The 12,186-nt window shown below is 45.2% G+C and overlaps 1 protein-coding gene and 1 long non-coding RNA gene across 2 annotated transcripts; one reads left to right on the forward strand and one right to left on the reverse strand.

Moving 5' to 3' along the window:
* Positions 1-712: 712 nt before the first annotated feature.
* Positions 713-6,071, forward strand: LOC144135316 (uncharacterized). The gene is made up of 3 exons (XR_013315449.1): positions 713-801; positions 2,754-2,981; positions 5,967-6,071. It is a non-coding gene; the product is annotated as an uncharacterized LOC144135316 (long non-coding RNA).
* Positions 6,072-6,891: 820 nt separating this feature from the next.
* On the reverse strand, positions 6,892-8,865 carry LOC144113398 (uncharacterized). The gene is made up of 3 exons (XM_077646444.1): positions 8,771-8,865; positions 8,014-8,266; positions 6,892-7,340 (listed from the first exon to the last, which is right to left on the reverse strand). The coding sequence occupies exons 1-3, from the start codon at positions 8,863-8,865 to the stop codon at positions 7,161-7,163; spliced, it is 528 nt and encodes a 175-aa protein (XP_077502570.1). The 3' UTR covers positions 6,892-7,160.
* Between the last annotated feature and the right edge of the window lie 3,321 nt (positions 8,866-12,186).

Genomic DNA, 12,186 nt, shown 5'->3' on the forward strand with positions numbered 1-12,186 from the left:
TACAATCATTACTGTCCAACGCGCATAAATTAAGAAGCATTTCATCAGTGACTGTACATTTATTTCTCCTTAAAACCTCCGGTAAAATAAGGGGGAATAACGGGGGTGAGAATTCAAGGATGTGCCCATCTCTCAGAAAAATGATTAGAAGAGACTCAAAGATCATGGTTCTCTGCGGAATTAAGATATGCCATTTATACCTTTGCAGTTTGCATTCACGTGAAAAAGTGCTGCGACTCAACAATCAGAAGCCCAGTATATTTTCGTTCTTCGCCGTACACCTGCTGCATCGTAGGCGATAACACGCTGTTGTCCATACCGGTTTTCCAAACACGAGCACACGCCAAAAAGACGTTATTGGATTGGAAAACATTTAATTCGTCAGAAAAGGCAGAATGCAGACGATCCGTGCACAGACGTTATGCTATGCACCATTATAATTATTTGAAAAGGGCGCCACATACTATTCGCTGGGAGATGCGGCGCGCATGGACAAAGTTGCAAGGTTTCGGTTTTCGCGAAAGTAATAAGGTTTTTAAAGCGCGAGTGGAGAGTTTATGCTTTAAACCAATGGCCCTGTGTGTTCTTGGATGCTAGAGCAAGCTACACTTGGCAAGAGTGCGAACAATATAGACATTACCGTGAAATTGGTTTCGGTTTCACTTTTTACCCGTTTTGCCCGGAGGCGGCGGAAAATCATCCGGGCAGCAAACAACTGTGTGCGCCGGTGTGTCGGCGTCGGCGGCGTTATCTCTCGTGGATTAAGTTTTGATTAAAATTCAACTTAATCGTCCACTTACGGTAAGTCTACACGATTATTTTTATTCATCCGGTCTCCTTAGCCACTCTAAGCAGTGCTGTGTGTGCAGAGCAGATTATGTGCGCAGCGACAAACTTCCTATCCACGTTTGTAAGCACGTTTGTGTGAGCAGCGGCAGCCGCCATGTTCTCGAATAATGCGCTTACGTCTGTGCCGCTATGTCTTTCCTGACGCGCGGAAAGGCACTCGGTGCGAAACCCGGGACGGTAAGCCCTCCTCGCGAGCTCTCTACTGGCTTTTCCGTGTTGAAAAGTAGGTGCACAGCCAGAAATATCGCTTAGCCCGTGAGTGAAGGCCGAAATGAAACTATGCGTTAGAGCCGTGTGAGCACGATTTTCTTGGCATCTGCGCAAACGCACAATAAAGTTCAGAGGTGGATTACATTTATTTTTTATTCTTTGTGTTATCGCCTGTCGGGACCATGGAGTGCTGTTCATTGAGAGGTGTGCATTAATTGCTTGTTTGTTGTAGCCGCTCACTCGGTGCGCGTCGTGGGCTGCGACGTTTCACCAAATATCTTTTGTAACGCTATTGACTAGAGCTCGAGGCGTTTGTCAAAGATGTAGTGAAGCGGCGGTGGAGGAATGCTAATAGCGTGAAGGTTGAAATAAAAGTGGTTGCCGGCGCAAATCGCGAGTGTGTACAAACACCGCGAAGAACCTACGAGCTGCATCCCGTCTCCCCTTTCGTTGCACACGTATGGATTCGTCCATCCCTGTTATCCGAGCGGTTGGCCGCCGCCGCTGGCCTGCGGGCAATTCATTTCGAAAGCTGAGTAAAGGTCGCCTCGACAAGAGATGGCTTACATTTCGCTCCGAGAGGCTCGTTCATGAACCCCGCGTACGCGTGCACAAATTTCTCCAGTACCAATTGCGCGAGAGGCAGAGTATGCGTTTCTGATCTCACACTGCTACATTACAAAAACGCCAATGTAACTTGGCGCTTATTTGCGCCGCGAATGCAATTCTGCTCGCGCTGTTTTATTATGGCTGCGCCTTTTTATGAACACGTTAATTGTTTCAATGAAATAATTCTTTCTTTGAGCGTGTTCGTTGCTTTCGTTGATTTTTCTATCAGCGTTAGGTTAGGGTACCTGCATGCAAGTGTCGCCTTTTTACTGCTCTGTCCAGGCTGCACTTGAAGTAAAAACTCAATTTGAGATGGTATTTCATCATTACAATAATGAGCTTGTCGTCTGAAGCTCACGTATGGTTCTGAAATGGCGCTGTTGCAGCCACTATGTGCTGTTTGAGTTTTTCTGCATAATCAGCACGGCATGGAAGCGCTGTAACCCACTTGTTCCAAAGAGCGCACTCTGGTGTATGAGTATGCTGTTTCGTCTTAGTGTTTCAAGTTGTCGGCGCAAAACCGTGGTGAACTGGTTCGCAGTCTGCCTGGTAGGTTTTTCATGGCTTGTGCCCGTTTCAGTATCGGCGTACGTACCAGGCTTCATGCAGGGTATTTTGAAGCGCTTGTTCAATAGCGGGTATAAGAATAAATGCTTGAATATTCTCCAGTTGGGATTCTTTTGCAAGGAGCACTGAATGTACGTTTTATGGAGCAGCATTCTCAACAGCTCGTAGCGAGTCAATGATAAGTGGCACAAGTTTTCTAAGTATTCTATTCCAATTAATGTAAAGGGAATGCATACAGAGGTCAGTATTCGCAGTAGCTATTTAGTGTAGAGGTAGAGTGCTGCACGGAATGTGGATATTGGTTACAATGTTTTATGACAGCCACATAGAATTTGTCATGCATATTTACTGAAATGATGAATCCGGCGTGATGGCTCAGTGGTTATCGTGTTCTTCAGGTGCTCAAGTTATGCCAAGTCGTCAGTTATGTTATGTAAAGCTACGTCAAGTTATCGTCACCACTGCAATGTAGCGAGGATAACTGCGAGCATCACATAACAGTCTCTGCCTTTGTGCAGATTACCCACTGTGCAGCCGTACATCTCACTGGTCATCGCACGTGCCCTGAAGACGGACGGTAGTTTCGAGCAGCGGACCAGGAAGGCGTGGTCGTCGGTGTTACACGGAAATCCGGCACAGCATCAACGGTTCACTGTGGGCTATAAAAGATTACTTCCACTGGGACCTCACTTGGCAGTGGTGACCGTAACTGCGAGCATCATGTAACCGTCTCTGCCTTTGTGCAGGTTTGTGCATAATTATGCCTCACTGAATGTGATTTTGTTTTCCTTTTATGTCGTCGCTGCCCCTAAGTGGATGAGTTTTTTGTACAAGATCTGAGCATACTATAGCTCGTTGTTGTGCTTTCCGTCCGTCTTCCACTCACTGATAGCATCTTTGCATCATGCTCGAAGTGCAAATTTAATTTTCATCATGGTGCATGTGTGGGAATAACAGAAGAATCTTTCAATGGTAAGCACGAAGCCAAAAAGAAAGCATGGAAATGTGACTCTTGTCGAGGCAACCACAACGGCACAAGCACCACAGAAAATCCGCAGCATGATTCCGATGTGATACTCAGATTACTACAGACTGAAACGAAGATTGATGCTCTTTTGCCTTTGTCAAAAAAGTTTGATGCATTTGAGACGCAAATGCAGTTGCTCTCTGATAAGTTTGACGACTTTCAGAACCACCTGACTGTTCAAGAAAAAACAACAAAACTACTAACGAAGTGAGTTGAAGGGCTGGAATCTAACAACGTAGGTAGTGATATAACTCAGCTGAAGCCGGACCTAGATGATTTGGAGTGGCGTAGTCGCTGTCTAACCCTAGAGCTTCATATATTGACTGAAACCCAGGATGAGGACTTGCTAAGCAAAAAAATGAGATTTTAGAAAAGCTGCAAGTTAAGGCTATTACACAAGACGACATTACCGCTATGCTACACAGGGCTGAACTGAAGAAAACATTGCAAACCTTTTCAACATGCACTTTGTAGAAGTTGGTGCCTCAAATGATATTCATGTTACATTATCATGTGAACAATATATGAATGTTCAATGTCCTCAAGTTGTATTTCTCACTCCAACTTGAGCCGAAAAAGTCCTCAACATAATCATGACGCTGAAGGACAACTGTGCATCAGCCTACGATGATGTGAAAGTTTCCCCCGTGAAGATGGCCGCACTGATAACTCCAGTCCTTACGCATATATGCAACTGCATACTTCAAGTAGGGATGTTTCCAAACCAAATGAAGCTTCCGCATGTTCCAGCTATTCATAAAAGTTGTGCTTTTGAAGACGAACAACTATAGACCAATGTCAGTGCTTTCAGTCTTTTCAAAAGTTGCTGAACACATAATGAACAAAAGAATTGTTGATTTCCTCACTCTGCATAACTTGATAGTAAACAAGCAGTTTGGATTCAGAAAGAATAAGGCAACTGAAACTGCTTTACTTTATATTAAACAGAAAATTCGTGACAACATTAAGAAAGGAAAGCTTACTTTGGGTTTCTTTCTTGATTTCAGGAAAACCTTTGATTCTGTCCATCATGATATATTATTAATAAAGCTACCGTTCTATGGAATCCAAGGTACAGCACATGCCCTGATGGAAAGCTGTTTAATTTGCAGGGAAAAATACACCATAATAAAGAGCACCAAATCCGATTGAGGCACTATTAAATACGGAGTTCCATAGGGATCCATTCTAAGCCCCATATTATTCTTGATATATATGAGTGATATTGTAAACACCCCAGGCTGCTCTGAAATGGTATTACATGCAGATGACACTAATGTATTTTTTTCAGGTTGCATTGAAAGCTTCGTTTACAGGGAAGCAAATGAATGGCTTCACTATTTAGACTTTTAGTCAACCTTTAATAAACTAGACCTAAAGATAAACAAGATGGAATACCTGATTTTCAAGTCTAAAAGTAGCAAAAAAGATAGTGAGTTCAAATTGAAGTTCCGGAATAACATTATCAACCAGTCTAAGAGGATTTGATTTCTAGATGTTATTATTCATGAAATGTTTCTCTGGAATTCGCACACAGAAGCTCTCCGAATTGAACTTCACGTGTTTTTGGCATATTAAGCAGGTTGCCAGTGAAGCAATAAACTTACTATGCTCTCTTTCATTCACGTTTAACATACTGCTCCCTGGTATCGTCAGACACAACACATAGAAACCTTGATTAGCTGCACCCTCTGCAAAAGAGCTCAATATGTGGTATTCGAAAATACCAAAAATAGAACATTGCTTCCCATGCTTTAAGGTCTATGACATACTAGAGATCAGTAAGCTATTCAAATATAAGTTATTTCTGGAAATCGTGCACCAGTATATGTTACACCGTTCAAATATCGAGGTTCAGTACAAAAAGAAACACACTCCACATCTCCTTAAGGAAGATAAAATACAGGTGCCCTGATCACCCACCAACAATGGTGATGTGAGATTATGTATGCAAATAGCAAATTTATTGAATCAATATCCAGCCATCTTTCAATTTTTACCAATCTACCCATCACTACCTAAAGAAAACACTAAGACATATGTACCTAATGGAATAATAAGTCAAAGAATTTCTTTTGTGTCATGGAACACATTTGTGTGTTGTACGTGTAAATTGTATTTGGGAATCTGTAAATCTTTTTTTTCCATATACAGAAGCATGCACACAGTCCTCAGGGTTGTCCACTTGTTTTGTTTTGTGTGCTTGCATACATATTGGATGTTGTACGATGTACTCTACTGCAAATGTGTTCGATTATGCCTATAGTGGTTGCCACTGCTGTCAGGGGTGGGATGGCCTCATCAGGCAAAAATGCCATTTGCCTTCTCACCCAGGGCAAATTTTGTATATTTTTGTCCCAAATAAACTGTACTACTACTACAACCTAGATGATGCAGGTTCGATCCTGGTCTAGCCTGTCGCGTTTTGATAGAGGCAAAATGCTAGAGGCCTGTGTTCTATGCAATGTCAGTGCACGGCAACAAACCGCAGGTGGCCGAAATTACTCCACAACCTTTCACTACGGCGCCTCTCATGGCCTGAGTCACCTTGCGTTTTTGGACCACATAAAACCAAACTAAAACATGACTAGCTTTCTTGAATGGGATAGCCAGGATATATATGCCTTGTGTTTTAAAGCACATTTGTAGAGATGGAGTTGGAATTTTTTTTCAGTTCCTCATTTTTTTTTCTTGCACTGTACAGGTCAACATGCCCGGATGACTGACTGCAGACAACAGGTCGCAAGATTGCTTCTGAGGAAACTATGTTCGGACTATTACTTTCAGCATTTATTTTTATGTGGTGCATGTATTGCATATTCCTTGCCTGCATAGCTTGGAAATAAAATAAATTGTAAGTATATTGATCGTCATGTCATTTGTGAAGACCGTGTGGTGACCTTTTTGAACAGTTGTAGACTGTCTGTAGGCAGCCTACAGACAATGGTCAATTAAGGTTTTTTAGACAGAGCTCTATAGACAGATATCTACAGCATTGCCAGGCCATATAACTGTAGAATGTGTATAGACAGTCTATAGACCTATGTCTACTGGACCAGTAGACTTTCGTCTACAGACAGAAATCTACAGGAAGTGTATGGCCTAAGTCTATAGATCATCTATAGACTGCCTATAGACCTGTGTCTATTATCAGTAGACGACGTTTGTCTATAAACGGTCTATGGACAGAAGTCTGTAGGAAGTGTATGGCCATAAATCTATAAATTTTCTAAAGACGTGTCTATAGACATGTGTCTATAGACTGTCTATGGACCTATACATTTGTTTATGGACTGTCTATAGACAACAAAAGTCTACTAATATTGTATGGCGAAAAATCTATAGATTGTATTTAGAATGGTCTAATGGATTTGTCTATAGACAGTCTACAGACTTCTTAGACTAAAGTCTATAGACACTCTGTGGATTGTGTAAAGAAATTAATGTAAGGGCGCCCCCCTCCGCGACTGCCCTGGGTGGCCGCGAGGAGCCCTCGCGCAACTCGTAGTACTGGCCGTCGGTCGACGAAGGGGTGGTGTACAGTTATAGAAACAGACTGATTTAGTTCGTTTCTGATGACAGTAGATTGTTATCGCTTACGTAAATTATTTTATTGCAAGAAACAAACTGTTCATTAGGAGGGGAGCAAGAGCGATAAATTGCATGCTCATCGCTGGGGCTCCCCGCTCGTTCTGTCCTTTTCCCTTGCCCCTCCAGACGGAGGAGCTCTCCGCTTGTCTCAACCTTTGGCCCTCTCCCTCGGGTTCCCAGAGTCCCGTCGCCCGAGGGGAGCCGCTGCCGGCCATAAACAATCGGGAGGTGCCTGTGTTTTGTCTCGCGAAGCGTATTTAAAAAATGACACAAATACACAGGATAAATATGAAAAGAAAACGGAGTTTCAACAGCAGTCGGTTCGCGACGGCCGGAGTGTCGGGAGCGTTCCCACGGTGCACTTCATATTCAGCGTGTCCACCTCCGCATCCTGGTCGGTGGCGATGACACGCCGCTTGGCATCGTCGAAGGTCACCGACCGCCACTGACGGCCCGGGTACGGCTCGTGCATGGCCATCGCCAATACCTGCGCAGAGGAGCCGCCAGCGTGTGATGTCTCAAGGCCCTTATTCTCGTCACGGTGGGGCGCGCTAGCTCATTGAATGAAGACACATGGGAACGCTTCAGTCATACGCAACAAGAGGATTCCTGCCAGCATATATATGCAGTGATAACAGATGGAAGACCACATTCTTCCCATAGACCTTCCAGGGGACAAGGTTTCGCACTGAACCCCGCATCAACAACAAGTGGGGCAGGAAAACAGATCTTCGGAAGTCATCACACCACTACTGTCGCAATGGTTCTGCCACCGGTGCGAATTGTGCGATCAAGGTTGCCCTTCCCAGCAATCTCACGGGACAAATGTTTGATTCAACTGCCACCTGCCACGGTGCGCGTTTCTCACAATCCGGTGGGCCGGTTGTGATGAAGCCACAAGGTCACGTGACCCGCGTGGCCCACCTACCTCGTACGTTGCTTCTCAGGGGGACTTTTCGTGGATTTTTCGGTTATGGTCTACGATGCCGCGGCGACAATAGCTCTTTTTATCGCGACCACGTTAAAATCGACAGCAGAGCCGAACTATGGCCCTGTTACAGAGCGCATATAATTAGTGACATCCTCCAATTTATATATCAGCCTCCCGTGCACACCTCCATTTCCATCAGCAGGGAAGAGGCGGCGGCAGCGACACCCACCTCCGAGGCTGCGCTGGGGTGTCGCGAGCAGCCATTGCCCAACTCGTCGCACTGGCCGTTGGGCGACGAAGAGGTGTTGCGTCGGTTAGCCGCGGCCGGGGTGTTGGGGGCCTGCCCACGGAAGTCTTCAGCGTGAGCGGCTCCACCTCGGGGTCCAGGTCGGTGGCGATGACACGCCGCTTGCCATCGCCGAAGGACACCGACCGGCACTGGCGGCCCGGTTGGGGCTCCACCACGGACATTGTGAAACAACCTGCATGTACACCGAGCAACAGCTTATGTACTCAAAAGGCGCACGGACCCCCCCGTATTCTTTACCGTCTCACAAGGCAACGCAGAAGAGGCTCTTTGCGCCACGGGGCACACATCCCCCTAACTGCCTTCACCGCACTAGCCGCTAGAAACTTCCAGGAATGTCGCCCGCTCAGTCTCAGGGACTCATTGTTGGCATTGGGAACACATCAGCAGGATGAAGCGATCTTACAACTCAGCTTGAGTGCACCGCGCAGCAATTAAGGGCAGCTGTGCGCCGACGTGAGTCTTGCTTTCTAACCCCAGTAGGTCCTCGTACTGCACAAGCTGCAGGGCAGCGCAAAGCTTGAATCGGGCGGTTCCAGAAGCCATCCCGAGAAGTAGCACTGTCGACGTCTGGCGAGAGCCCCTCCCCGCGATCGTAACGCGTCTGGCCATCGGCGGCCATCTATAGGAGTACGGCTCGCTCTAATGCTGGTCTGCCTAGCGGTGCATCGCCACTTACGTTCTCCAGCCATGTGTTGACCAGGCGAGCCGTGTAGACGAGTAGCGAGTGTCTGCCTTTGGCCGTGGAATGCTCGGGCTGCTGCCGATGACCATCGGTCCCCTCGTGACCGGACCGCCGCTGCTCCACGCGCTGATGTTCGCTACGGCGCGCCTCGAGCAGCCCACCACAGCCGAGCTCGCGCCCACTCGAGTGATGGTGATAGCTATAGCATGTCGCCGATAGACACACGGAATGAGACCAGGCTAGAATAGGCAGCGGACCCTTAATTAGCCCCTTTTAGCCCTGGGGCCTTCAGTTGACACCAGAGCACAAAATTTATTCTGGAGCCTCAGTAACGATGGAAAAATCTATTGATATTTATTGGAATGATTCCTTCGCGGTCCCTGTTCCTATAGGCATCAATGCTCTCACATTTCTCCTGAGCTGTGTGGTATAAAGAAGAAGAAAAGGCGGCAATAAAGGAATGGATGAAGAAGTCGAAGTATCATGAATATATAAAATCTTTTTTCCCATTTCTTTCCTTCTTTTCTGCTCAGACTTCAACACCACCATCGCCCACCGTCAGCGCAATAGACAAATAACAAGAAAAATAAGAATGGAATTTAGCGCATTTCGCAGGAACTATCAAATCACGAATGGCAGTTTACTAATATATCTGTATTGTATCCGTAATATATTACATCTGTACCCTCTTATGAAGCAGGAACGTCAAGGCTAGCGAAAAGGGTTCAACTTAAACTGAGGACATCGCAGCGAGCTATTAAAAGAAAAGGGACAGGTGTAATGATAATTGTAGTTAAGAGACAGGAAGAGAGCAGAACGGGTGAGGGAATAAACGCAGTCTAATGATTACCTAACCGAAATTAAAAGAAGAAATTGGCCTGGCCAGGGTAATGCCAAGTCAAGATAACCGATGGTCCTTGAGGGTGACGTACAGGATTCCAAGAGAAGTCAGGCGTAGCAGGAGGCGACGGAAAGTTGGGTGGGCGGACGAGATTAACAAGTTTGCGGGAATAAGGTGACAGTGGCTGACACAAGCCAGGGTTAAGACATATGGGAGTGCCCTTTGTCCTGCAGTGAACGTGGTCGGACTGATCAAGATGATTATGGGATTAAATGCGTAGAGGTTGCTCTTTGCCACGTAATCGACATGTGCAATTCTGGCCCTACCAGATCATGTAAGAAAGATAGGAAGAGATTGTTTTAGTGATATCTTTGTAACCCTTTTTAGGACCGAGATTTCGTATCTTGAACGGTCTTGTTGATTGTGTGCGGGCTTGCTTCTGCGCATATTTCGGTTTTCCTTATATCTTCTGGCTTCTCAGCGAATGAAGTTAGATGAAGTTCGCCTTTGCATGAGTCGTTCTCCCGTTCTGTTTTTCTTTATATTCGTTATTGTCTCCTGTCTCAAGGGGTAGGTTAGAGTCTCATGATAGCACATATGTCACTTCTGCCGCATTAATGATCACTCGTTATTATTCCTCTCCAGCAAGCCACACGGTTATAAACTAAAGCAAGAAGCTACGGTGACGCCTCACTCACCTAAAGAGCGGTATGTGACAGCATTATATTTCACAATTGTCGCTTCTTTTGCAACCTTATTGCGTGATTGCGTCAGTTTCTTTGCAATTGTCGGCCCATCATCTGCGATATTCGCACTGCAAGAAGCAGTAGCAGGTATCCCTATGCTGAGACGGTGCTGACATTCCCATATATCACTTTTTTTTAATTTTGATTTCGATTCTCTTCCTAGGTTGCTCACAACCTGGTGGTCTGTTGTGATGACATCACAAAGTCACGTGAGCTCCCTCAAACAATCAGCGACTTTCCTGACACCAGATATTCCCGGGATTTTGGTGTGGTTACAGCTGATGCTGTCGCATTATTAGAGGCCGCTAGATGCACACGCGCACGCAGTCACAGCGGTGCGGTTAGGCGGGGCACTCCGCGTGCGCAGCCGGCGTCCGGTAAACCGGTGTCCGTCTACGCGAAGCTAAAATTCCCTACTAGCTCCCATTTGTAGCCGTATGGCTGCACTCAAGTGGACGAAAAGGAATAATAATTCCCGTACTCACCATATTCACACGTGTACCACGCTTTTTTTTTTGATGCCCTGAGTCTACCTTTAGTCAATCACCCCATTATGGTGGAGTGGTACAGGAAACTTCAACAGATGCCAAAACATAGACGTGGTCCCCAAAATACAAAACCCGAGTGCGGACCTATGGGAGAAACTGCTTTCCAGCGACCGCTGTGAAGACCAACAAGGTCTGGTACAGCGAGATCAATGGGCGGCAGTGGCCAGGGGAGTCCTGGACTGAGGGCAATCGACCATTGATTAGAACTGGACGAGCTCGACAGAGGAGACTCCTGGGTACAACCCCAAGGATAGAACATGTCTGAAGATGCCACAAAGACGCAGACTAGAATAAAGTTTTCTCCTCCTCCTCGACAGAATGAAATGACTTTACTGTTTTCCTCCTTTCTTTTCTCTGAGTGCGTTTCGTCGCGCTCAGTCTTCCGCACCTACAGAGGCGAGCTCCTCATGGCCGGCTTTTGTTTTTATTGCGAAAGCGTGCCTGCTGGCATCAAGTATTATTTACAATTAGAGATGGATACACATGCAGGCTGTTTGGCGGTGGCGGCGGACGAGACGCCCTTATGAAAATGTTCTATAGACTGTCTATAGATCTTTATAGACACTATAGACGCCCTTTAGACTATTGTTTTCAATAGACACTGTATAGATGCTCAATAGACAAAAGTCTATAACCTTCCTAATTTCCTTTTGTCTATAGATGGTCCATAGACTACTTATAGACTGAAGTCTATAACCGCATCAATTTCCTTCTATCTATAGATGGTCCATAGACTATCTATAAACTAAATTCTATACCAAATATAATTTTCCTTTGTCTACAGACGGTCAATAGATTATGTATAGACTAAAGTCTATAACCGCCTTACTTCCTTTTGTCCATAGAATGTCTATAGATCATCTATAGACTCAAGTCCATAACAGACAATTTTCCTTTCTCTATATTCAGTCAATAGATTATCTATAGACTAAAGTGTATAACAACCTTAATCTCCTTCCGTCTATAAGTGGTCAATATACTATCTATAGAGTAAAGTCTATAACCGCCTTAATTTTGTTCTGTCTATAGATGGTCCATAGAATATCTGTAGACTAGTCTGTAACAGACAAGTTTTCTTTGTCTATAGACGGTCAATAGATTATCTATAGATTGAAGCCTATAACTGCCTCATTTCCTTTTGTGCATAAAAAGTCTATAGACCATTTATAGACCAAAGTCTATAGTAAACATAATTTTCCTTTGTCTATAGGCAGTCAATAGATTTTCTACAGACTAAAGTCGATACCTGCCTTATTTCCTTTTCTCCATAGACAA

This window comes from Amblyomma americanum, chromosome 1 (genome assembly GCF_052857255.1).
Source record: "Amblyomma americanum isolate KBUSLIRL-KWMA chromosome 1, ASM5285725v1, whole genome shotgun sequence".
NCBI classification, from domain to species: domain Eukaryota; kingdom Metazoa; phylum Arthropoda; class Arachnida; order Ixodida; family Ixodidae; genus Amblyomma; species Amblyomma americanum.